General features: G+C 42.5%; 1 protein-coding gene across 10 annotated transcripts in view; it reads left to right on the top strand.

Moving 5' to 3' along the window:
• The window catches only part of LOC120869468 (dihydrodiol dehydrogenase 3-like), a 269,082-nt gene that overhangs the window by 110,742 nt on the left and 131,207 nt on the right, over positions 1-27,133 (top strand). For 2 of the 10 annotated variants that reach the window (XM_040248808.1, XM_040248800.1), the window contains 4 exons: positions 16,852-16,961; positions 17,988-18,153; positions 22,190-22,272; positions 25,029-25,238. The exons of 4 other annotated variants lie outside the window; for them this stretch is intronic. In XM_040248808.1, coding sequence (XP_040104742.1) covers positions 16,852-16,961; positions 17,988-18,153; positions 22,190-22,272; positions 25,029-25,071 — 402 coding nt within the window. In that variant the 3' untranslated portion in view covers positions 25,072-25,238. Of the gene's footprint in view, positions 1-16,851; positions 16,962-17,987; positions 18,154-22,189; positions 22,273-25,028; positions 25,239-27,133 lie in introns of those variants that run through there. 4 more of the 10 variants (XM_040248802.1, XM_040248794.1, XM_040248801.1 and 1 more) reach the window with 3 other exon arrangements.

Here is a 27,133-nt window from a genome sequence, read left to right as displayed (position 1 = left end):
GCTATGGTCTCTTTTGTTTCTTTTGCATTTATTTCTGCCCTAATTTTTAAGATTTCTTTCCTTCTGCTAACTCTGGGGTTCTCCAATTCTTCCTTTTCTAGTTGCTTTAGGTGTAGAGTTAGGTTATTTATTTGACTTTTTTCTTGTTTCTTCAGGTATGCCTATATTGCTATGAACTTTCCTCTTAGCACTGCTTTTATAGTGTCCCACAGGTTTTGTGTTGTTGTGTTTTGATTTTCATTTGTTTCTATGCATATTTTGATTTCTTTTTTGATTTCTTCTGTGATTTGTTGGTTATTCAGAAGCGTGTTGTTCAACCTCCATGTGTTGGAATTTTTAATAGTTTTCCTCCTGTAATTGAGATCTAATCTTAGTGCATTATGGTCAGAAAAGATGCTTGGAATGATTTCGATTTTTTTTTAATTTATCAAGGTTATATTTATGGCCCAGGATGTGATCTATCCTGGAGAAGGTTCCATGAGCACTTGAGAAAAAGTTGAAATTCATTGTTTTGGGGTGAAATGTCCTATAGATATCAATTAGGTCTAACTGGTCTAATGTATCATTTTAAGTTTGCGTTTCTTTGTTAATTTTCTGTTTAGTTGATCTGTCCATAGGTGTGAGTGGGCTATTAAAGTCTCCCACTATTATTGTGTTGTTGTTCATTTCCCCTTTCATACTTGTTAGCATTTGTCCTACATATTGCGGTGCTCCTATATTGGGTGCATATATATTTATAATTGTTATATCTTCTTCTTGGATTGATCCTTTGATCATTATGTAGTGGCCTTCTTTGTCTCTTTTCACAGCCTTTGTTTTAAAGTCTATTTTATCGGATATGAGTATTGCCACTCCTGCTTTCTTTTGGTCTCTATTTGCATGGGATATCTTTTTCCAACCCTTCAGTTTCAGTCTGTATGTGTCCCTTGTTTTGAGGTGGGTCTCTTGTAAGCAGCATATAGAGGGTCTTGTTTTTGTATCCAATCAGCCAGTCTTTGCCTTTTGGTTTGGGCATTCAATCCATTTACGTTTAAGGTAATTATTGATAAGTATGATCCTGTTGCCATTTGGTTTATTATTTTGGGTTCGGGTTTATACTCCCTTTTTGTGTTTCCTGTCTAGAGAATATCCTTTAGAATTTGTTGGAGAGCTGGTTTGGTGGTGCTGAATTCTCTCAGCTTTTGCTTGTCTGTAAAGCTTTTAATTTCTCCTTCGTATTTGAATGAGATCCTTGCTGGGTATAGTAATCTGGGCTGTAGGTTATTTTCTTTCATCACTTTAAGTATGTCTTGCCATTTCCTCCTGGCCTGAAGAGTTTCTATTGAGAGATCAGCTGTTATCCTTATGGGAATCCCCTTGTGTGTTATTTGTTGTTTTTCCCTTACTGCTTTTAATAGTTGTTCTTTGTGTTTGATCTTTGTTAATTTGATTAATATGTGTCTTGGGGTGTTTCGCCTTGGGTTTCTCTTATTTGGATCTCTCTGGGTTTCTTGGACTTGGGTGATTATTTCCTTCCCCATTTTAGGGAAGTTTTCAACTATTATCTCCTCAAGGATTTTCTCATGCTCTTTCTTTTTGTCTTCTTCTTCTGGGACTCCTATAATTCGAATGTTGGAGCGTTTCATATTGTCCTGGAGGTCTCTGAGATTGTCCTCATTTCTTTTAATTCGTTTTTCTTTTTTCCTCTCTGATTCATTTATTTCTACCATTCTATCTTCTATTTCACTAATCCTATCTTCTGCCTCCGTTATTCTACTATTTGTTGCCTCCAGAGTGTTTCTGATCTCATTTATTGCGTTATTCATTGTATATTGACTCTTTTTTATTTCTTCTAGGTCCTTGTTAAACCTTTCTTGCATCTTCTCAGTCCTTGTCTCTAGGCTATTTCTCTGTGATTCCATTTTGATTTCAAGATTTTGGATCATTTTCACTATCAATATTTGGAATTCTTTCTCATGTAGATTCCCTATCTCTTCCTCTTTTGTCTGGTTTGGTGGGCATTTCTCCTGCTCCTTTACCTGTTGAGTATTCCTCTGTCTCTTCATCTTGGTTATATTGCTGCATTTGGGATGGCCTTTTTATATTCTGGGAATTTGTGTAGTTCTCTTTATTGTGGAGCTTCCTCACTGTGGGTGGGGTTGTATCAGTGGCTTGTCAAGGTTTCCTGGTTAGGGAGGCTTGTGTTGGAGGTCCGGTGGGTGGAGCTGGGTTTCTTCTCTCTGGAGTGCAGTGGAGTGACCAGTAATGGGTTATGAGATGTCTAAAGTTTTGGAGTAACTTTGAGCTGCCTGTATATTGAAGCTCAGGGGTGTGTTCCTGTGTTGCTGGAGAATTTGTGTGATATGTCTTGTTCTGGAACTTGTTGGCCCTTGGGTGGAGCTTTGTTTCAGTGTAGGTATGGAGGCGTTTGATGAGCTCCTATTGCTTAATGTTCCCTGAAATCAGGAGTTCTCTAATGTTCTCAAGCTTTGGACTTAAGCCTCCTGCTTCTGGTTTTCGGTTTTATTTTTACAGTGGTCTCTAGACTTCTCCATCTATACAGCACCGATGATAAAACATCTAGGTTAAAGATGAAAGGTTTCTCCACAATGAGGGACACCCAGAGAGGTTCACTGGGTTACATGGAGAAGAGAAGAGGGAGGGGGTAGTTAGAGGTGACTGGAATGAGATGCGGTGAGATCAAAAGAGGAGAGAGCAAGCTAGTCAATAGTCAATTCCTTATGTGCGCTCCATAGTCTGGACCGCTCAGAGGTATTCACGGAGTTATACAGGGAAGAGGAGAGGGAGGAAGTAGACAGAGGTGGCCAGGAGGGTAAGAGAGAGTAATGAAAAGGAGAGAGACAAGTCCAGCCAGTAATCAGTTCCTTAGGTGTTCTCCACCATCTAGAACACACAGAGAATCACAGAGTTGGATATAGAAGAGATGGGGGTGGTGGTGGGGGAAGAGACAGATGCCACCTGGTGGAGAAAAAGGAGAGTCCAAAAGGAGGAGAGAGTGGTCAAGCCAGTAATCTCGCTGTCAGGTAAAATTGGGTTTTGAAATGTACAAAATTGACAACAAAAACCGAAAAGCAAAGATTAAAAAACCTAGAGTAGTGGTTGGATTTTCAAAAATACAATATTAAAGAGAAGAAGCAGAAGGAAGAAAGAAAAAAAGAAAAAAGAAAAAAATAATAAGAAAAAAAATAAGAAAAAAAACCCCCCACAAGATTAAAAAAGAAATACCAACAACAACCACACAAAGACTATATATGGTGTTTGCCTTAAAAAAGTAGAGTCTTTTTTTTTTTTTGTAAAGTAATAGTAAGTTATAGAAATTAAAAATTAGAGGAGAAATAGAAGACTTAACGATTAAAAAAAAAGTTAGAAAAAAGAAAAAAAATAAGGAATGATTGTAAAAATAGTGAAGATATATCTGGCCCTTCTCTGATGTTATGGGCCATGTGGGGTCACTTCCAAGGCGGTTCCCTCTGTTTGACTTCTGTTTGCTGGTCTCTTCAGTGTCTGAGTTCTGTCCTGACACAGGGGTGCGGTGGTGGACACTTTTTTTTTTTTTTTTTTAGGCTCACTAGTTCAGTAGTGCTGTTGGGAGGGGGGGATGCTGCAAACAAATAGCACTGTCGTGGGCACACAGCGTCTCAGCCCCGCTGGACCTGTCCCCCGCCACGGCGAACAAACTGCTCCGGCTCCACGGTGCTCAGCCAGGAACCGTCCGAGGCGGGCCCCAGGCTGTGCGCACCTCCCCAGTCCAAGCCGCTCAGGTTTTGTGCCCAGGTAGTCCTCAGAGGCACAGACTTAGTTGGGACTGTGCCCTGCGCCCCTCCCAGGTCCGAGCAGCTCAGGAGCTTGGCGAGCGCGGTTGCCGCGACTTGTCACCTTCTCTGTCTCTACTGCTCAGTTTTCTGGGTGTACTGCTGGCGCTCCTCGTGAGGCGGATGGTGACTGTCCAGCACCCCCAGAAGTCTCAGCAAAGAAGCCTGCCTGCAGTTTGTTAGGTAAAGTCTCTCCGGGGCTGCGATTGCCCCTTTCCAGTCCTTACGGCTCTGGCTGCCTGTCCCCGGCGGGGGATGGTCTGCAGCCGGCTATTTCCGTTCTGTCCTTTGTTCTGTGCGCGGTCCCGGTGGCGTTTTATGTTCCCGTTTTTCACATGGTAGCTATCCCCCAGTCTGGTTTGCTAGCCCAAGTTCGATCGCTCTGGTTACGCATGGGGCGTTTCTGCCCGATTCTTACCAAGCACGGCAGCCCGCACCTCCCGTGCTTCCCTGCCCTGCCCCCACTTGCTAGTGGTGGATGCAGGCGTCTGTGCTGCTTTTCCACTGGGGGAGTTACTGTTGGGCTTGTAATCTGTTGGTTTTAATTATTTATTTGTTTTTCCTTCCTGTTATGTTGCCCTCTGTGTTTCCAAGGTTCGCCACAGACTCGGCAGGGAGAGTGTTTCCTTGTGTTTGGAAACCTCTCTTCTTAGAATTCCCTTCCCGGGATGGGCATCCTTTCCCGGGACGGAGCTCCCTCCCCACCTCCTTTGTCTCTTTTCTCGTCTTTTATATTTTTTCCTACCTGTTTTTGAAGACAATGATCTGCTTTTCTGGTTGCCTGATGTCCTCTGCCTGCATTCAGAGGTTGTTTTGTGGAGTTTGCTCCACATTGAAATGATCTTTTGAGGAATTTGTGAGGGAGAAAGTGGTCTTCCCTTCCTATTCCTCCGCCATCTTCTAGGACTTCACACACCCTTTATTTTAAAGCTTATTTTATCTGATATGGGTATTGTTCTCTTTTTGTCTCTACTTTCTTTTGGTCTCTATTTGCGTGGAATATCTTTTTCCAGCCCTTCACTTTTAGCCTGTATGTGTCCCTTGTATTGAGGCAGGTCTCTTGTTGTTTTTGTATGCATTCAGCCAGTCTTTGTCTTTTGGTTGGGGCATTCAACCCATTTACATTTAAGGTAATTATTGATAAGTATGATCCCATTGCCATTCACTTTGTTGTTTTGAATTCAAGTTTATACACACTTTCTCTGTTTCCTGTCTAGAGAACATCCTTTAGCATTTGTTGGAGACCTGGTTTGGTGGTGCTGAATTTTCTCAGCTTTTGCTTTTCTTAAAGCTTTTGATTTCTTGATGGAGAAGTTTAAATAAAATGTCTGAACTTCTGAAACCATGCCTTTCCTTTTAAAAATAAGCAGTTTATGAAACAGCATAGACTTAAAAGTAAAGATATTCTTGTTTCCTGATAGTTGAAATAATACATATGTATGACAGAATATTTAGATAGAGAAGGGACAGGATAGGAAATAAAGATCAGCTGTGTTTACCGATTCGATAATACTTACCTTTGGTGCATTTAGCTTGTAATTTTCCTAGACACATATGTGAGTTTGTTTGTTTACAAAGACATATAAACTTCAGTGTACAGATTGCAACTTCATTTGAAACAGCCTAAGTATCTTGGTAAGCTAAAAATACGATTTAAAAAATCCAGTATTATATTTTGCTTCCTGTATAGCAAGCAGCACATCTTAGTCATCTATGTAATTTCTTATTTGTCTGCCCATGCTCAGCATTTTGATGAGTCCTTACATATTTTGAGTTTATTCATCAGTCATTAAACAAAACTTCATTGACATTCTTTAGAAAGACATTGTCATATCAACAAGTGTCAATAAGTGAAATGAGAAATGTCTTGAGTCATTAGTCTCATGGAGAATGAGACTGTGAATGAAATCAGAAGAATTTAACTGTTAGAAATGGGTAAGTGCTTGTTGAGATAATTCTGCACAATCTCTCCCATTTCTATACTTCTGTTAGAGGCATCAACTACACTTCATTTCACACAACTTTTCATTTGTAAAACACAGCCTTGAAACACAGAGACAGTGGCTCCCTGCATTTCTCTGGCACAGAGAATGCTTATTCCAGGAAGGAAGAGTGTTCATGGAACATTTAAGAGCCAGAAAGTGGACTGATGTGGGTGGAAGTTAGTGAAGTAGGGAGACAGGAGATGAAGACAGGTCAGAGAGCTGGTGGGGCAGAGGGTCCGTGTCACATAGGCTTTTAAAGGACTTATTGTGAGGGAAATGAAGAAGGATATTTCCAGAACCCTGCTCCCCGACCCCCTCTCATAGCCAATGGCCACCCCGGCCCATCCAGATAGTTGGCTCTGTACCCTCACTGCCCACTCTGCCCAGCATGGGTGGCCCTTGCCCCAGGGGGAGTGAACTGGATCCAGAGGCACTGAGGGGCATCTGTGGGCTGGGGGGCACACAGACTGCCCAGTAGACGGGCTGAGTCCTGGGCAGTATCCAGTGACTCCCTCAGCCTGTTCCAGGAGCAGGAGCTGGTGCATGTCTCAGGAGAGTAGTCATGTTCCCGGGCCTCCTGTGGGTCCCCCTGGGTTCACAGCAGCCGTGGGGCTGCGACCTCCCGGGGTCGTCCCAGGGCTGCAGTGCCCAGTGTGTGGTGTCTCCAGGGTCTCTCCAGGGAGAACCTCCGGACCTCTGTTCCTCCTCGTCTGAGGCACTCCTGTGGGCTCAGTCCTGATCTGATGGTTTCCCTTTCCTTCCCACCCAGCTCCATGGGGATGTTTCTATCCAGCCTTGGTATGGAGGAGTCTTCCTGCTTGTGTTGTGCGTTTTCAGAAGATGGGACCCCATAATGTGCCTCTGGGGGAGCTGAGCTCAGCGTCTTCTTGCCCACCTGGAGCTCCTCCCCAGGATAGTGTTTGACATTCACTGTGCACTAAGTGTGGCTTCTGTGATTGTTCAGGAAGAGTCGGTGCTGATTTTGTTTCTTCCTTTCGTGAATCAGGCTTCCCAGGTAGGGCAGTGATAAAGAATCTGCCTGACAGTGCCGGAGATACGGGTTCGACCTCAGATCCAGGAAGATTCACTGGAAAAGGAAATGGCAGCCCACTCCAGTATTCTTAGCTGCAGAATCCCATGGACAGAGCAACCTGTGTGGCTACTGTCCGTGGCATTGCAATAGTCTGACTTAGCGACTAAACAATAACAAAACTGTTTCATGGCTCATGTTTTTCTCTCTTTTTTCACCTGTTTTTTTTTTTTTTTAGCTTTGTTGTTTCAGCTTTCTTTATTGTATGCCTTTTCTCTCTCTCCCTCTGTGTGTTCATGACTGGGTACTTGGACAAGAACAGGACACTCAGTGTTTGCAGATTTGTACCACATCCTGATTGTTCTTCACTAGCTGGCATGGCATGTGCCTGGTCATGGGATCAGCTGAACAGGAAATTAAAGGGAAACTCAGTTCATTTCTGAGTCAACAACTTACCTGGCCCACGAGAGCCTTTCTGATTCTGGGGAATTTATCATTGTTTTTGAATGCCTTCAGTTCAGTTCAGTTCAGTTCAGTAGCTCAGTCGTGTCTGACTCTTTGTGACCCCATGAAATGCAGCACTCCAGGCCATCTTGCCCATCACCAGCTCCTGGAGTTTACCCAAACTCATGTCCATTGAGTTGGTGATGCCATCCAACCATCTCATCCTCTGTCGTCCCCTTCTCCTCCTGCTCCCAGTCTTTCCTAGCATCATGGTCTTTTCCAATGAGCCAGCTCTTCACATCAGGTTGCCAAAGTATTGGAGTTTTAGCTTCTACATCAGCGCTTCCAATGAACACCCAGGACTGATCTCCTTTAGGATGGACTGGTTGGATCTCCTTGCAGTCCATGGACTCTAAAGAGTCTTCTCAAATACCACAGTTCAAAAACATCAATTCTTCGGCACTCAGCTTTCTTTATAGTCCAACTCTCATATCCATACATGACTACCAGAAAAACCATAGCCCTGACTAGATGGACTTTTGTTGACAAAGTAATGTCTGTACTTTTTAATATGCTATCTGGGTTGGTCATAACTTTGTTTTCAAGGAGTCCAAGTAGTAAGGGTCTTTTAATTTCATGGCTGCAGTCACCATCTGCAGTGATTTTGGAGCCCCCCCCCCAAAATAAAGTCAGCCACTGTTTCCCCATCTATTTGCCATGAAGTGATGAGACTGGATGCCATGATCTTAGTTTTCTGAATGTTGAGCTTTAAGCCAACATTTTCACTTTCCTCTTTCACTTTCATCAAGAGGTTCTTTGGTTCTTTTTCACTTTCTGCCCATAAGAATTCCTTACTATCCCCCAAATCCATACCCTAGTTCTATCAGAGTATTATATGGTCTTGTGTAAGTGGCTCCACCCTTACTCCCTGGCCCTGGCCCCACATATATCTAGTTCCCCTGTAGCTGTAGTGAGCCACTCCAGCTGCTGTTTAGTTCAAGCTCAGAAATAAGTGAAATGGACACCAGTTCCAGGCAAGCACCAAGTAGGGGAAAATATTGCAGGTAAATATTTCTGCGATGAGTCTGCTTTGAGGGAAGTAGCAGGGTGCTAAGCCACCGCATTTTACAGATCAAGGTGGCTCTGTTCAAGTCAGGGGAGAGATGATTGTGAAAAGAAAAACACACAGAAATATCCTTCCAGTCTTCTGGATCTTCCCTAGTTGTGTGTTCACTTTGTTGCTGTAGATGTTTGTTTGACTATTTCCCAGAACTCCTATGACATTTTTCAGGTGCTTTCTCTTTCCATACTTCCCTTTCCGAGGGAGACGTCACTCCTCCTAGCTCACTATTTTGCTGACATCACTCTATGTGTTCAATTGAATTTTCCTTCACAACATCCCCTTGTACCAGTGCATCATGATTTCCCTTACTCTTCCCAAATTTGTTGCAATTTCAGTTGTTTATAGGTTTTTCTTTTATGAATAATGCTTAGCACAATAATAAACTTTGTAAATATGTAATGATTACATAATAAGAGTACTCTAAAAAGTTATGTAACTTAGTACAAGGTATAAACACTCAAGAGTCTGTTTGAACCTGCACATGGTATCCACAAATTGTTAATGATTAACGCCAATAAACACTTTGCCAAAATGTCTGGTTTTGGTATCCTTTTCAGAATTTCACCCTAGTCAGGTCTGTAAGGGTTTCTCAGGTGGCCCAGTGGTAAGAATTCGCCTGCCAATGTAAGTGACACAAGAGACTTGGGTTGGATATCTGGATCAGGAAGATACTGTGTTGTAGGAAATGGCAACCCACTCCAGTATTCTAACCAGGAAATTCCATGAACTGTGGAGCCTGGCTGGGTACAGTCCATGGGGTTTTAAAAGAGTCAGACATGACTTACTGGTTATACCTCCACCACCATAGGTGTGTAAAGCAAAATAATATTGCTGATGAAAAATTTAAAAAGGCAAATTTGGTTTGTTTCACATTTTGATTCTTTATTAAGAGATTACATTTTGGAAAATGCTTAATAATTAACACTTTAAATTTTATTTATTTATTTATTTTTAAATTATTATTATTATTTTTTTACTTTACAATATTGTATTGGTTTTGCCACACATCAACATGAATCCACCACGGGTGTACATGTGTTCCCAATCCCAAACCCCCCTCCCACCCCCCCAACCCCCCACCACACACCATCCCTCTGGGTCATCCCAGTGCACCAGCCCCAAGCATCCTGCACCCTGCTTTTAACCTAGACTGATGATTCATTTCTTATATGATATTATACATGTTTCAATGCCATTCTCCCAAATCATCCCACTCTCTCCCTCTCCCACAGAGTCCAAAAGACTGTTCTATACATCTGTGTCTCTTTTGCTATCTCGCATACAGGGTCATCGTTACCATCTTTCTAAATTCCATATATATGTATTAGTATACTGTATTGGTGTTTTTCTTTCTGGCTTACTTCACTCTGTGTAATAGGCCCCAGTTTCATCCACTTCATTAAAACTGATTCAAATGTATTCTTTTTAATGGCTGAGTAATACTCCATTGTGTATATGTACCACAGCTTTCTTATCCATTCATCTGCTGATGGACATCTAGGTTGCTTCCATGTCCTGACTATTATAAACAGTGCTGTGATGAACATTGGGGTACACGTGTCTCTTTCAATTCTGGTTTCCTCGGTGTATCTGCCCAGCAGTGGGATTGCTGGGTCATAAGGCAGTTCTATTTCCAGTTTTTTAAGGAATCTCCACACTGCTCTCCATAGTGGCTGTACTAGTTTGCATTCCCACCAACAGTGTAAGAGGGTCCCCTTTTCTCCACACCCTCTCCAGCATTTATTGCTTGTAGACTTTTGGATCGCAGCCATTCTGGCTGGTGTGACATGGTACCTCATTGTGGTTTTGATTTGCATTTCTCTGATATTTTAATTGTGTGATTAGTGTGTCTTTCTGTACTATGAAGTAGTTGTTTCAGTTGATGTTTGATCAAAAGTGGGCTTCATAATTCGAAAAGTGAATTGACTGATATATGGAGGTGTCTGTGTAATGTTTGGTCAATAATTGTTTGGCAGATAGTATCATTATATAACTTAAGTTTTTTCTGATTAAAAAAAAAACAATTGTACTGGATTCAATTCTTTTCTTACTCTCTGGGCACTGGTTTAATCCTTATCCTCCTCCAATGTATCTGCTAACATTGGACAGTCAGCTGGGGTGTTAATGTCCTGTTATTTATAACCTGTAAAAGCAGAAGAAAAGATCAGTCTGCTTATTCAGATTAGAAACAGGCAATGGATCCCAAAGGCCAGAGAGTGAAGCTAAATGATAGCCATTTGATTCCTGTCCTGGGATTTGGCACCGCTGTACCTAAAGAGTAACAGAGGTGGTTTGGGGTTGAGATATAAATAGTAGTAGATGTAACATAATTGGAAAGGACTTGCATTGTCAAGCACTAAGCTCCTGTGTGACTCTGGGAGGGTCATGTGGTTCCACTAACCAGGCTAGAACCATGCCTTGTGAAAGGGGAGAGAGCATCCAATCTTCACTCTGCATCAGGGTCTGAGGCTGTGCTCACCTGCAGATTTCTCTGGGTTCCCCTCCAGTTTCCGTCTCTTTCCCAGCTTAGCAGAAGCAATGAGACTCTGCTGTCCAGAACATTAACTGTCAGCTGCTTCTCTCTGAGGGGGATTGCAATGGCCAGGTTTCTCTGTATATTTTAGTAGTTTCAGAACTCCTTCCTCCTTCCAAAAAGACATGACCCAGAGAAATATTTGAGGTACAAGGTCCTGAAGATGAAATGGCTGAAAATTAATGGGAGGGAATTGCTTTTCTACTGAGTGTCTGCTTGGTCCCAGGACAGACACACTGCAGCTGCAGTTGTGTTTTTTGCTATACTTCTGTTTCTGCTTGACTACTTCTTCTAATGGGAATTGTAGTGTCATTTAAGGGGATAAGCTACAGTCTTACAGGCCAGGCTTTGTAAAGTATTTTTGGGTTTTGTTGTGTCTTTTTATTAAAGTATAGTTTTCATTGCTTGGAAATGAGGGGCTAGTGGGCAAGTTTCTAGACTGGAAGCCAGACAGTTTTCTGTCCCTCTGGTCTTTAGAGTAGGTAGCTGTGACAAGGGGCTGCTACTGCTACTGCTAAGTCACTTCAGTAGTGTCCGACTCTGTGTGACCCCGTATACGGCAGCCCACCAGGCTCCCCCATCCCTGGGATTCTCCAGGCAAGAACACTGGGGTGGGTTGCCATTTCCTTCTCCAATGCATGAAAGTGAAAAGTGAAAGTGAAGTCACTCAGTTGTATCTGACTCTTAGCGACCCCATGGACCTCAGCCTACCAGGCTCCTCCATCCATAGGATTTTGCAGGCAAAAGTACTGGAGTTGGGTGCCATCGCCTTCTCCGGACAAGGTGCTCACTGGTCCTTAACTTGTGTCTCACTTCTTCGTCTATAAAACAGAAGGAAATATTCAGAGACCCTTTTAAGACAGAAGACAGGGCTTGTTTCCTTGTGGTGCAAAGTGGGATGAAGGGAGGGAAGGGACCAGGCTATACTGAAGCTCACTGGTTCATTTCTTGATACATTCCCAAATAACTGAGTATTTAAGAAAAACCAGGACCCAACAGAGGGAAGTTAGACCAGTTATCTAGTTCCTTAAAACAGGAAAGATTCTGAATCAGATAAAAAGAAATGGAGTATTATGCAGCATTAAAAACAAAGTTAATCCTACCATTTGCAACCACACAGATCAACCTGGAGAACATTCAGTTAAATGAGAGAAGCCAGAAATAGAAAGACAAATACTTCATGATCTCTATATGGGTGAAATCTAAAAAAGTGGAACTCACAGAAGAAGAGAGTAGAGGAATGGCGACCAGAAGTTGAGGACAAGGCTGGGAGAAAAGGGAAAGATGTTGGTCAAAGGGACAGGTGAATAAGTTTGAGGTGAATAAGTCTTGACCCCTGATGTTCAGCACGGTGACTCCAGTTAATAATAATGGATTCTATCTTGAGATTTGCTAAGAGAGCAGATTTTCAGTGTTCTCACAACCCCCCTCACAAGTTAGCTATGTGAGGTGATGGATCTCCTGGTAGCTTGATTGTGATCATCAATAACAGTGGGTAATTATAAGCAGTACTTACACTATTTTACCTTTAGTGCCACCTGGTGCTGGTTGTAAAGAACCCAGCTGCCAATGCAGAAGACATAAGAGGTTAAGGGTTCAATCCCTGGGTTGGGAAGAATGCTGGAGGAGGGCATGGCCATCCACTCCTGGATTTTTGCCTGGAGAATCCCTTGAACAGAGGAGCCTTGTGGGCTTTGGTTGCCATAGGGTGGCAAAGAGTTGGACACAACTGAAGCAACTTAGCATGCATGCACTTATATGAAAATATCACTTTGTATATATATACGTGTGTGTGTATTCTATGTGGCTTCACTGGTAGCCAGAAGTCTTAGAAGTTTTCACCTTGTTTCTTGATGCTTTTACCATGCATCTTATACTTTTGTCAATTTTGCTTCAGACATCTTACAATATAAATCCTATGCATGGGTTCTAACAGCAAATCATTGAACCTGGAGGTAGGCTTCGGTTCCTCTGATCAACCACTGATTGCCTGAGGTTGATGAGTTCCTGGGTGTCCATTTAATTGCTGACCAGGAACATTCAGGAAACTGTCATGGGTTCATCACACGCATACAGAACTACCCAAAGAAAAGTTGAATCTTGGGAAGATCAAAGCTCGTGCTTTAACAATCTTTTAACCCATGTGAATATGTAAGTACTACCTTTGTTGCTCATGTAGGTTCCTAAGAGCGAAGCTCTGGAGGCAACCAAATTTGCTATAGAGGTTGGGTTCCACCATATTGACTGTGCTCGTGTGTACCAAAATGAAGAGCAGGTTGGCCAAGCCATTCAAAGCAAGATTGCAGATGGCACTGTGAAGAGAGAAGACATTTTCTATACTTCAAAAGTGCTGTGTGTGTGCCGTGTGTGTGCACATGTGGGCAACTGATTGTGCCCAGGTGACTATTGTATAATAAGATCATTGTTTGGTGAAGAGTTGTTTGGTGACCCATGTTTATTGTTACATTTCTAAAGTATTGGAATTCCCTGGTGGTCCAATGGTTAAGACTCAGTGCTTTATTGCCATGAACCCAGATTCAATCTTTGGTCAGTGAAGTAATATTCCAAAATCCATGTTTTAAGCAACTGCCACGGCCTCCCACTCCCTAAAAAAATTTTCCTAAAGTATTATTAACACAGCTTCCATTCTTTAATCTCTGCAGCTTTGGTGCACTTTCCTTTGACCAGATTTGGTCCGACCAGCCTTGGAAAAGTCACTGAAAGATCTCCAACTGGACTATGTTGATCTTTATCGCATTCATTTCCCAGTGGCCATGAAGGTTGGAAATTTGTGTAATCACTTCTATAGTACTTCTTTTTTTCAGAATGTGTATCAATTTGCATGGATTGTTGAATTAAAGATTTGTCTTAGTAGGTTATAGCAAGGGTTTCACTAGAGTAGAATCCCCCTAATAATCATTCGTTATCATCTTTTTACTGATTTTCTTTGAATCTGTTACAGGCCTCCCAGAGAAAGGAGTTAAAGAATCTCTCAATGTCTGCCTCAAAAATTTGACGAAATAGAAATAGGTAGGTTCTGCACATAGTCTTGAATATGACTCCTGAGTCTCTAGGGATTTCATGAAACAAGAGTTTGGTGCAGCCATGATGAACAATGACACAATCTTACATTGAATGTGATGAGTTCTTATCCCTTTTCATCCTTTTGAATTGAGCAGATTTGGTGGGTGCCCCATCTGGGTGCTAAAACTAGCAGACATCATAGGGACTTGGGAAACTTTGCCTACACTGTTGCTTGTCTCCATGATGAAGTTTGTAGACTGCACTTAGACTTTAAGAACTGTATTATTATGTAGATGGGAGTTCCCTGGCAGTCCAGTAGTTAGGACTCCATGCTTTCACTGCTGAGGCAAGTTGAGTTGAGGGAAGGTGTTCAATCTACATTTGGGGAATTAAGATCCCACAAACCTGAGGGAAAAAACAAACAAACAAACCCCACAATGAAACTACAACAACAAAAAACTGTGTTATATAGAACTCTTGATTTTAAGTTACAGAAATCTACTCAAGCCATCCTATGCAAAATAGCTTAGAGGACTATATAGATGGGAAGTCCAAGTCATGGATAGATTTAAGAATTTGCTACACTCTTCAGAAATGTCTATTTTTTCTATCTCTTATCATGGCATTGGAGGCTTTCCCTGTGGCTCATTAGTAAAGAATCTGCCTGAAATGCAGGAGCCGCAGGAGATGTGGGTTTGATCTCTGGATTGGGAAGATCCCCTGGAGGAGAGTCTGGCAACCCACTCCAGTATTCTTGCCTGGAGAATCCCATAGACAGAGGAACCTGGTGGCCTACAGTCCATGGGGACACAAAGAGTCAGAAATGACTGAAGCAACTTAGCAAACACACACATCATGGCATTACTCATGATTTGCTTTATTTTTACTGAACATTGGTGACATTTTTGACTGGTGGCAAATATGGTCTTGGAACAGCTCAAGGCTCATGGTCATGAACGTTTGAGAGCATGTCTGGATCTTCCACATTCCATATCAACCTAACCAGAGCCTTGCTGGTTCACATGCCTGCCCTAGGGCATCTGATGCTCAGATGGAAAAGGAAGTCTGATTATCTAGTCATATCATGATTGAAATTTTTATTCTGGAAATTATGTCACACAACTTACTGCCTTTTCCAGCTCAAGAGAAGCATTTTAAAAGAGACAAGTACAAGGAACAGACAAAATCTGCAAAAGTCATGGGAATTCCCTTTTAGGACCTATAAAAACATATTTATTACAACATATATATAAGTGTAAGAGACTAGAATATGCCTCCCTCCTAAAGACATTGCTTACAACTCCATATATGCAAATACTAGTATCCAGAATATTGTAACACCTACCTCATGGAGGTTTACTACCTGGTGCCTAGCAGCCAGGCTAAATGTAGAGATATTACTTTGTGACATCTTTAAAATGACTACCTTTATTCCAGCCAGGGGAGGACTTACTTCCAAAAGATGAAAATGGAAAAATAATGTTAGACTCAGTGGATCTCTGTTGTACATGGGAGGTGAGTCTGGGGAGGAGCAAATCAGGGGAGGAACCAGGAGAGGGGGGACCTCCTTCATTTTTTCCACCTGTGAGAATGGGCTGTGGACCACCAGACTCAGCAGTTCATGAATCTAAGGGTTGTGATGCTGGGGTTTTGGGGAGGAAACCATTGCTGGAATGCTCACAGAGAGGAACGAAGGAGGAGAATATGGGACAGTGGTGGGCATCTCTTTCCTTCCATATGATATGTCTTCTCAGGGATTTTTCTAGGGAGGAAATGGTAATTGTTGTTTTTGTGTCACAACTTCTTTTTTCCTCTTGATAAGCAATGCTAATTCTTGATGGGTGACCCTGTTGACAGATAATTTTTCAGCATTTATTTTTGCTCTATTGCCCATTCTAAATGACTGCCACCGCCCCCCCCCCCCGCCTTCTTCCCTAGGCCCTGGAGAAGTGTAACGACGCAGGGCTGACCAAGTCCATCGGGGTGTCCAACTTCAACCACAAGCAGCTGAAGAAGATCCTGAACAAGTCGGGGCTCAAGTACAAGCCTGTCTGCAACCAGGCGAGCAGCACGGCTCCTCTCCCTCCTGCTCTTCACAACCTCCCTCATGCCCTGGAGCCTGATGTCTGTCTGTCCTCCCCTCCTGTTCATCCGACCTTTGTGGACAGAATATTCTAGAGGGCAGAGCCTCTGTGTGGATGGAATACTATGAATAGAACCCACAGTGGTATCTCTGTTTGATAAAGTCTGGGTGGAAAAGCTGGGGAGGGGGTCCTGCTAAATTGTGGTGGAGACTGAGGAAAGGTAAGGGAGGTGAAGAAGGGTTAGACTAGTCACCCAGAACTTAGAGGAAGGTGGTGTTCACCTGAGCCTAAAGGGTGTCCAGAAATGGATGTTGAAAGTGCCTGGGAGGGAACTGTGGACGGGAAGGAGGACCACGAAACATGGCATAGAGTGTAAAGAAAGTTAAATCGGACAATATTGGTTTAAAATTTGTGTGGGATTTGGATGGCTGAAATCCTTAGTCTTAGTGTTTCAGCTTTTCTGGGTCTTCAGTACCGAAAATGTGCTGAAAACTATGAAAGTCATCTAGGTGAAAGGCTGAATTTAACGGCTCATGGTGATATTAACAATCAATAAAATATTTTCTCAGAAACATTTACTCATATGTAGAGCTCACCTTGTGATTACTCAAGCTTGGAATGGTTCTCTCATCCAAGTCTATCATAAAATTAACTTTTAAGCACACTTTTCTCTATTTTTATCTTGATGTTGATATTTGAAGTTTACATTTAAGTTGTAGTTTTTCCTTTAGCATTTTTTAAACTTTTAATTTTCTCTGTTTTATTCATATTACTTTCCCATATAATCTGACACTCTTCTCTGTTGGCATTCTACAGGTGGAATGTCACCCTTATCTCAACCAGAGTAAACTATTGGATTTCTGCAAGTCCCATGATATTGTTCTTGTTGCCTATAGTGCTCTGGGATCCCAAAGAATAAAAGGATGGTAATGAACCCTAAGGAAGACAACATGGTGTTTACCTAAAATTCAGTTTTTGATGAAATGCTTTAAGTCATACAGTATTCAGTGGTCTGGAGATAACTCTCACAGGCAGGGGGAATAAAGGGGAAGGATGGACTGATTTCTTCTCTTTTATCTTCTCATCACCCAGACAGTTTCTCTACACTATATTAGCTTGTATGAAAGAGTTAGTTGCCTGTTGTGTCTGACTCTTTGTGACCTCATAGTCTGTAGCCCACCAAACTCCTCTGTCCATGGGATTTTCCAGGCAAGAATACTGAAGTGGGTAGCCATTCCCTTCCCCAGGGGATCTTTCTGACTCAGGGATCCAAGCCAGGTCTCCTGCTTGTAGATTCATCAATTACATTAAAATCTGTACAGAAACCCAACCTTATGTCATGATTTTGCTTATTAACTAATGAATACATTTCTAAAAAGAAATGTTCCAAACCTCGTTTACCTTATGTCTAAAATTGGGACAATGATATCTAACTCCTAGGTCTATCATGCTAGAAATAAAGTTTCAATTTGAACCAATTATGTAAACATCTCTAGGAGAATAATGATGAAATAAATGACTGTCATTCTGGGACTACTCAGTTTTTATCAAAGCCTAGAAAAGTGACATTCAAAAATTTCCTGGTATTTTTCTTCTCCTTCTCTACTCATGGTCTTGATTATCAAAGAAAAACAATAACTGAGAAGTAAAGAAAAAATTCCACGAGTTTGGCAGTCTTGGTCTCAACTCAATCATGAATCTGAATTACATGCAGAACTTAGTAAACACAGAATGGGAGGTGACCCAGTTGAGGTTCTGATTCAGTTTGTCTTCAACTAAGTCATGGAATTTGTATTTCTAACAAGATTCCAGGTCATACTGATGATGCTGGTCCCTGGAGCACACTTTGAGAAGCACTGGTCTAGAGTGGACCTACTTGGTCTGTTTGAGAAGCCTCCTTAGAAACTGAGAATTGAGTCTCAGTTCCTCAGCATTTCTGAATTTCCTTCCAGGGTGAACCAGAACCACACTGTTCTCTTGGAGGACCCAGTTCTTTGTGCCATTGCCAAAAAGAACAAGCAAACCCCAGCTCTGGTTGCCCTTCTCTACCAGATACAACGTGGGGTTGTGGTTCTGATCAAGAGTTTCAACAAGAAGCAGATCAAAGAAAACATACAGGTGATGATGAGTGGGGCTGTGGGCAGAGGGCTCCTAGGGAATATTCTTCACGAGAGTCATTTTTGTCCGTCTCTCAAGACTTTCCTTGAGTCAAGACAAAGACACATATTCTCCCCTGTGCATGAATGCCTTGTGTGTGTTCCTGGTAGTTTTCTCCTCCTGATATGGCAACAGGAAAGGTGGCATGGCTGGAGCGGGTTAACGTTGGACAGATGTGTGTGCTCAGTTGCTCAGTCTTGTCTGACTCTTTGTGACCCCATGGACTGTAGCCTGCCAGGCTGGTCTGTCCATGGGGGTTCTTTAGGCAAGAATACTGGAGTGGGTTTCCATGCCCTCCTCCAAGGGATCTTCCCAACCCAAGGACTGAACTCAGGTCTCCCACATTGCAGGCAGATTCTTCACTGTCTGAGTCATCAGGGAAGCCCAAGAACACTGGAGTTGGTAACTTATTCCTTCTCCAGGGGATCTTCCTAACCCAGGAATTGAACTGGAGTCTCCTGCATTGCAGGCAGATTCTTTACCATCTGAGCCAAGGTTGGACAGATAACAGAGATTTATTTCCAGTGTTACTTCTGGAATTTATTCTGTCAACTTGTGCAAATGACGTCTTATTATCTTTGTTCTCAATTGATGAAATTGTGAATTTTTTAGGCTGTTTGGACTGCTCCAACAAAATACCACAGATTGAGTGGCTGAGGAAAAATGAAATTTCTTTCTCACATTTATGAAGCTGCAGTCTTGAGGTCTGGGGGCTTGTGTGGTTGGTTGAGGGCCCTCCTCCAGGTCACAAGCTTCTCCTTGTAATTTAAGATGGTGGAGGGGAAAACAGAGTATTTCCCTGAATACTAACAAGGTTGCATATTCATACATTTAATCTCCACGAGTTTCTGCCTTTGAGAAGCTCCTCATTAAGACTTTGTCCACTTTAGCTAGGTTGTTTCTTTTTAGACTTCTGTGTGGGAGACCTACATTTTCCGCTTAGTGTAGCTGCACAGAAAACTCCCCAATTTCAGAACTTAATGTAGAGAACAGTTATGCTTCTCTTGATTCTGTGGTTTGACAGTCAGCCTGCACTCAGCTAAGCTGTTGTCCTCTTAGCTGGGCTCACACATGCATTTGCAGTTCAGTGCAGAGCAGCTCTGCAGTTCTGCTTTGGCAGGTGGATGTGGCTCTTGTTCGAGGAGCATGCATGCTTCTCTGCATAGTTTTTCATATATGTTTGGGTAGACTGCTGTCAACTGATTGGTCTTCATCTCAGCACAGTGCTGTGATCCCAAGTCAGTGATTAGGGAAAAAATCTTCTTCCTGACTGAGATCAGAACTGGCTCAGCACTTCTGGGAAATATTACTGTTCGGTGCCACAGGTTACAGGTCAGGCCAAGTCAAGGGGAAGGGAAAGTGTCCCCTGATCAATTGTTTCCATTTTTTCATTTAAATTGGTTCTGTAATCTAGCTGAAACTGATTATCTAAGATAATATGAAAATACATACATATACTTTTCAGTTCAGTTCAGTTTGGTTCAGTCACTCAGTCGTGTCGGACTCTTTGGGACCCCATGAATCACAGCACGCCAGGCCTCCCTGTCCATCACCAACTCCCGGAGTTCACCCAAACCCATGTCCATCGAGTCGGTGATGCCATCCAGCCATCTCATCCTCTGTCGTCCCCTTCTCCTTCTGCCCTCAATCCCTCCCAGCATCAGGGTCTTTTCCAGTGAGTCAACCCTTCGCATGAGGTGGCCAAAGTACTGGAGTTTCAGCATCAGCATCAGTCCTTCCAATGTACACCCAGGACCGATCTCCTTTAGAATGGGCTGGTTGGATCTCCTTGCAGTCCAATGGACTCTCAAGAGTCTTCTCCAACACCACAGTTCAAAACCATCAATTCTTTGGTGCTCAGCTTTCTTCACAGTCCACCTCTGACATCCATACATGACTACTGGAAAAACCATAGCCTTGACTAGATGGGCCTTTGTTGGCAAAGTAATATCCCTGCTTTTGAATATGCTATCTAGGTTGGTCATAACTTTCCTTCCAAGGGGTAAGTGCCTTTTAATTTCATGGCTGCAATCACCATCTGCAGTGATTTTGGAGCCCAGAAAAATAAAGTCTGACAGTTTCCACTGTTTCCCCATCTATTTCCCACGAAGTGATGGGACCAGATGCCATGATCTTAGTTTTCTGAATGTTGAGCTTTAAGCCAAATTTTTCACTCTCCTCTTTCACTTTCATCAAGAGGCTTTTTAGTTCTTCTTCACTCTCTGCCATAAGGGTGGTGTCATCTGCTTATCTGAGGTTATTGATATTTCTCCTGGCAATCTTGATTCCAGCTTGTGCCTCTTCCAGCCTAGCGTTTCTCATGATGTACTCTGCATATAAGTTAAATAAGCAGGGTGACAATATATAGACTTGACATACTCCTTTTCCTGTTTGGAACCAGTCTGTTCCATGTCCAGTTATATTGAACTGTTGCTTTCTGACTGCATATAGGTTTCTCAAGAGGTATTCCCATCTCTTTCAGAATTTTCCACAGTTTATTGTGATCCGCAGTCAAAGGCTTTGAGATAGTCAATAAAGCAGAAATAGATGTTTTTCTGAAAGACTGTTGCTTTTTTGATGATCCAGCAGATGTTGGCAATTTGATCTCTGGTTCCTCTGCCTTTTCTAAAACCAGCTTGAAGATCTGGAAGTTCACAGTTCATGTATTGCTGAAGCCTGGCTTGGAGAATTTTGAACATTACTTTACTAGCATGTGAGATGAGTGCAATTATGTGGTAGTTTGAGCATTCTTTAGCATTGCCTTTCTTTGGGATTGGAAAGAAAACTGACCTTTTCCAGTCCTGTGGCCACTGCTGAGTTTTCCAAATTTGCTGGCATATTGAGTACAGCACTTTCACAGCATCATCTTTCAGGATTTGAAAGAGCTCAACTGGAATTCCATCACCTCCACTAGCTTTGTTCATAGTGATGCTTTCTCAGGCCCACTTGACTTCACATTCCAGCATGTCTGGCTCTAGGTGTGTGATCACACCATCATTATTATCTAGGTCGTGAAGATCTTTTTTGTACAGTTCTTCTGTGTATTCTTGCTACCTCTTCTTAATATCTTCTGCTTCTGTTAGGTCCATACAATTTCTGTCCTTTATCAAGCCCATCTTTACATGAAATGTTCCCTTGGTATCTCTAATTTTCTTGAAGAGAGCTCTAGTCTTTCCCATTCTGTTGTTTTCCTCTATTTCTTTGCATTGATCACTGAGGAAGGCTTTCTTATCTCTTCTTGCTATTCTTTGGAACTCTGCACTCAGATGCTTATATCTTTCCTTTTCTCCTTTGCTTTTCACCTCTCTTCTTTTCACAGCTATTTGTAAGGGCTCCTCAGACAGCCATTTTGCTTTTTTGCATTTCTTTTCCATGAGGATGGTCTTGATCCCTGTCTCCTGTACAATGTCACGAACCTCCGTCCATAGTTCATCAAGTACTCTGTTTATCAGATATAGTCCCTTAAATCTGTTTCTCACTTCCAGTGTATAATCATAAGGGATTTGATTTAGGTCATACCTGAATGGTCTAGTGGTTTTTCCTACTTTCTTCAATTTAAGTCTGAATTTGGCAATAAGAGTTCATGATCTGAGCTGCTGTCAGCTCCCAGTCTTGTTTTTGCTGACTGTATAATGCTTCTCCATCTCTGGCTGCAAAGGGTATAATCAATCTGATTTTGTATTGAGTCAGGAGTGTCCAAAGGCAATGTGTTTGGAAAAAGAAGATTTTAGTTTGTTTTCTGTCACAAGTGATTCACTTAGAAAGATAAGGGACTGATGCACTATAATGTTTGTGAAGTGGACAGAGAAGGAGAAGGTGTGGGAAGGAAAGATGAGAACTCAGGAGAGGGTCCCAGGTTGTTCTCCTGGAAGCTGAGGACAGACACGGCTTCCCTGTCCCCTCCTCGTGTCTCTATCCAGCTGGAAAGTCCTCCAATCCCCAGGGGGGAGGCTGTCTCCTTGGGGGAGAGGTTAATGTGATTGTTCCTTCCTTCCAGGTGTTTGACTTTGAGCTGAGTCCAGAAGACATGAAAGCAATTGATGGCATCAACAGAAATATAAGATATAATGAGATACTATTGTAAGTGACTTGCAGATATTTCACACATACACTGTTTTCTGTAGCAGGCAGGTTAACAGGAGAACTAAGCTTTTCAAAAGCTTAATTCTGGGAAGAGAGTCCTGATTTCCAGTGTAGGCATAAACCAGGGGCTTCCTGCAGCCCTCAGACCAGAGGTTTCCTCCAGAGCTCCATCTCTGACCAACAGAAATGTGACTTGTGCCCAGGACAGTCCATCAGTAGAACCCCCAGATTTGACATCATGGTGATTTCACTACTTTGTGTCCCTAATCCCTATGCCTAGTGTGCCTCCTCTTAGGGTGGAGGGACCCAAGAAACACAAAGGGCACAGTGCCTGCAATCCATTATTCTTTCAGGGACCTGTGAGCATGTTTCATATTTAATTCTTTTTGTATCAGGGGAAAATGACTATATTAATAATAGCTAATAAGAATGAATCCATCATGCATTACATACATGTTTTGTTGTTCAGTTGCGAAGTCTTGTCTGACTCTTTTGTAACCCCATGGACTATAGCCTACCAGGCTCTTTTGTCCATGGGATTTTCCAGACATTTCCCTCTGCAAGGGATCTTCCCACCCCAGGGGTTGAACCCATGTCTCCTGCATGGGCAGTGGGGTCCTTTACTACTGAACAACCTGGGAAGCCTGCGTTGGTGTTTGCCTATGTACAGTCATCAAATGTCATGTTAATGTTTTTCTGGAGGGATCCAGGCAGGCCAATGTGCATCAGTGCTCAGAAGTCACAGGGGACCTACTTCCACCCTCTCTCCTAGGTGGCTGGTGGGTTTTCTCCCTAATGGGCATTTCTTCTCCAAGACATTATCCATTTATTTCAAATTGATCTCTTCATTGGCCGTTTTCCCTATTCCAACTCCCATTTCATCGTCCTTATGATTTCAAAAAACTGAATTACAAGTAGGTCATTAACTGACCCTCCACTGAATGACTTCTATGTCCGTAGCAGGACATGCCCAGGGAAGATTGGCTGGGTGTTTGGTTTTCTGAGTCAACACTTACCCCACTGTAGCTTCTGTCCATCAGGGGTACATCCCTTTGGAAGCCCCTATCACCTGGATTTTGACTTAGTCACTAACATGCAACTCCAGCTGCCTAATTACTGAAGAAGGAGATCAGGATTGAAGAGACAAAATAGAAATTTGGAAGGGAGTTTTGAGAAATAAGAATACAAATAATGGCAAAATGAAGATTTAATTTCAGTGAAAGATCTCAAAACTGCCCCTGTTGTTGCAAAGCTATATCATGGTTCTAAGAAAAGGTATGAAACATAGAAAAAACATGGAAAGCTCCTCTTCTGTACTCAAAGGCTTTTCAGTTCCCTAAGGCTTTTAAATTCTGTATTCTGCTTCACTGGGCTGTGAATGCTTATATTGTGGGCTCAACTAAATAGCACAGCTCCTGGAAGATGGAATTGTTAAAAATGCACTTTATAATAAATTGAATTTAAAAGGACACATTAGAATGAAAAGTACAAACATGGAAAAAAGGAAAACAGCAGTAATACAAATTGCTGAATAACCAGTGTTTTAATATATTATAAAGTAAGAGACTCCCAGGACTGATCTCCTTTAGAATGGACTGGTTGGATCTCCTTGCAGCCCAAAGGACTCTCAAGAGTCTTCTCCAACACCAAAGTTCAAAAGCATCAATTCTTTGGTGCTCACCTTTTTTTACAGTCCAACTCTGACATCCATACATGACTACTGGAAAAACCATAGCCTTGTCTAGACGGACCTTTGTTGGCAAAGTAATGTCTCTGCTTTTGAATATGCTATCTAGGTTGGTCATAACTTTCCTTCCAAGAGTAAGAGTCTTTTAATTTCATGGCTGCAATCACCATCTACAGTGATTTTTGAGCCCCCTAAAATAAAGTCTGACACTGTTTCCACTGTTACCCCGTCTATTGCCCATGAAGTGATGGGACCAGATGCCATGATCTTCGTTTTATGAATGTTGAGCTTTAAGCCAACTTTTTCACTCTCCTCTTTCACTTTCAACAAGAGGGTTTTAGTTCTTCTTCACTCTCTGCCATAAGGGTGATGTCATCTGCATATCTGAGGTTATTGATATTTCTCCCGGCAATCTTGATTCCAGCTTGTGCCTCTTCCAGCCCAGCGTTTCTCATGATGTTCTCTGCATATAAGTTAAATACGCAGGGAGTTGGGGATGGACAGGGAGGCCTTGCGTGCTGCAATTCACGGGGTCGCAAAGAGTTGGACACGACTGAGTGACTGAACTGAAAGTAAGAAAATAATGATCCCACTTTGTGCTGTGTGATTATTGAGGTGTACGTGGTATTGCTTCAACACATGAGAAATTCCATAATGGAGACACCCTGAATTTTGGGGGGTTCTCAGTATCTCCTTATCCATGGATGTGTGAAAAAGAGTAGCTAATATGTTCACTGTGATTCTTCTCCTCATCTAGGGACAGAAGTTCCACCTGTGTCTGAAATGATGCCCGCTGTTAGTCCTATGTCTTGTGCTGTTGTATAAATTGTAACCTGAGTCAACCTACCTGTTATTGTGGAGTGAATGTTACATGTGAATGTTGGGACTGGATGGGCAGGTGCTGTGTGCACATGGAGCAGGCATCTGCAGGTGTGCTTGTCGGGGGAGAAGGAGGGACCTGCTTGTAGATTTAGAGTTTTAGCCCATCCTGACCACATTCACAGAATAATGTTCTCTATGACAACATGGCTGATTTAAGAAGTGAATCCTCCTTCTTCTTTTTCATTGGTGTTGGTCACCCAGAATATCCATTCTCTGAAGAATATTGATCTCAGATCTCCCCGTGGTACTTTGAGAATGTCTTGCTTCTAGGGTGGTGAAGATTTTTGTAGTTTGTGAAGGTGCTTAAATGAAGTGTCTGAAATTTTGAAAGCTTGCTTTTCCTTTTAAAACATTTAAGATTTTATGAAACAATAAAGACTTCAAAGTAAGAATACTTCTATTTTTCTGATAATTAAGATAATACATACAGATTACAGAAATTAGGTAAAAGAAGGCAAAGGATTGAAAATCAAAATAAGCTGTGATTAACCATTTTAATAATACTTCCGTGCATTTTTCTACACAAATGTGTGTGATTTTTATTTACAAAGAGAAGGAATCTTCAATCTACAGGTTGTATACTTATTTTTTAACTTAGCATAATTATCTTGGTAAGCTAAAAATACCATTTACAAATCCAGCATTGCATTTTGCTTACTGTAAGGGAGCAAATCTTATTCATTTAATTTCTTAATCATCTGCCTAGAAATTGTTTTATCAATAGATATTAATTAAAATGAGAAATTCTTGAGTTGATAGTCCAGTGGAGGCTGAAACTGTGAACAAAATCAGGAGTATTTAGCTGTTAGAAATGGGCAAGTGCCTGTAGGAGATATTTCTACACAATCTATCCTATTTTTGTTCAGCTGTTGGCCAGAGGAGGCAACTATACTTTATCCCACACAACTTCTCATTTGTACAAGAAAGAGCCTTGAAACACAGTGATAGTGCTCCCTGCATTTCTCTGGAAAAGAAAATGCTAGTCAAGGAAGTATGAGTATTCGTGTAACATTTAAGGGCCAGCAAGTCAGCTGATGTGGGTGGAGTTTAGTGAGGTGGGGAGAGAGGAGTTGAAGAGAAGGCCAGAGAGCCAGAGGGGCCAGGGGGTCTGTGTCATGTAGATTTTTGACAGGACTTTACTCTGAGAGAAATGGAGAATTACACTTTGGGTTTTGAGCATAGTAGTTACATGAGCTGATGTTTTTTAAAATGTCACTCTGTAGAGGAACAAGATGGCGGATGAGTAGATGGATGTGGAGTACATCTCTCTCGTCAGATACATCAGGAATACACCTTCAGACACGGAAATGCATACAGAACACCAGCTGAGAGCAGACAGGAGGACTGGATGATTGGAAAAGAATATATGGAACCACACAAAACTCCATAGGATGAAGGAACTAGAGGGAAAACTGGAATGTTAGTAGGACTGGACCTGCCCTCAGCATGTGGGGGAACTGAAGCAGGGGTCCAATCTCCACAGTGGGGCAATTGAGTCAGAGGAGAAACATTTAAGGCTGAGTGTGAAACAGTTGATCTGTGGCAGCCTGAATAGAATGAGAATCAGACAGTTCTTACCACAGCCATACACACCCCGGGCAGGGATGCAAGTCCCCTAGAAGGTGCAGTGGCTGGGAGCTGGAGCTTAGGGATTGTGGAGCAATCCCAGAGCAAGGGCTGCTGTGGAGAGACAGATGAGGGAATATGAGGGAGGAGACTGTGGTGGGAAATGCCAAGTCACGCATAGGGGATGAAGCCATCACCATAGCCTCTCTCCCCACACACCAGCATGTGCAGCTGAACAAAAGAGAGGCTGATCCATCAAGTGCCCGAGGCAGGGAACTACCGAGGAGGACCCCACCCAGAGTGCCCCTTTAAGTGCTTGATTGCTGATCTACAGAGTAGGACCCCAGCCCGGGACAGGAAGGGGGGGCACTGGGAGAGGGGCTTCTATGTGTCTGATGCAGAGAACAACAGAGAAGGACCCCGGCAAGGGAGCCCTCTAAGTGCCTGAATGGGCAGAGCTATGGACATAGAATAGCCGAAGAGGCCTTCTGATCGTCAGGTACCAGAGGCTTGAAAAAGGACTGTGATAGGGCCAATACTCCAGTGGCTGAGGCAGTCCATATCCCTGCACACTTGGCGCCACCATGGTCCCTACAACCCAAGCAGCGCTGCCACCTTCATGCTCAACCTTCACTGGGGCAGAGCTGTCACAGGCAAAAAAAAAGTCTTGTGTCTATGCATATGGGGTCCCTTTGGTCGTGTCCAACTCTCTGTGACCCTGTG

This window comes from Oryx dammah, unplaced genomic scaffold (genome assembly GCF_014754425.2).
Source record: "Oryx dammah isolate SB20612 unplaced genomic scaffold, SCBI_Odam_1.1 HiC_scaffold_10, whole genome shotgun sequence".
NCBI classification, from domain to species: domain Eukaryota; kingdom Metazoa; phylum Chordata; class Mammalia; order Artiodactyla; family Bovidae; genus Oryx; species Oryx dammah.
This window is presented reverse-complemented; position numbering and strand designations above follow the sequence as displayed.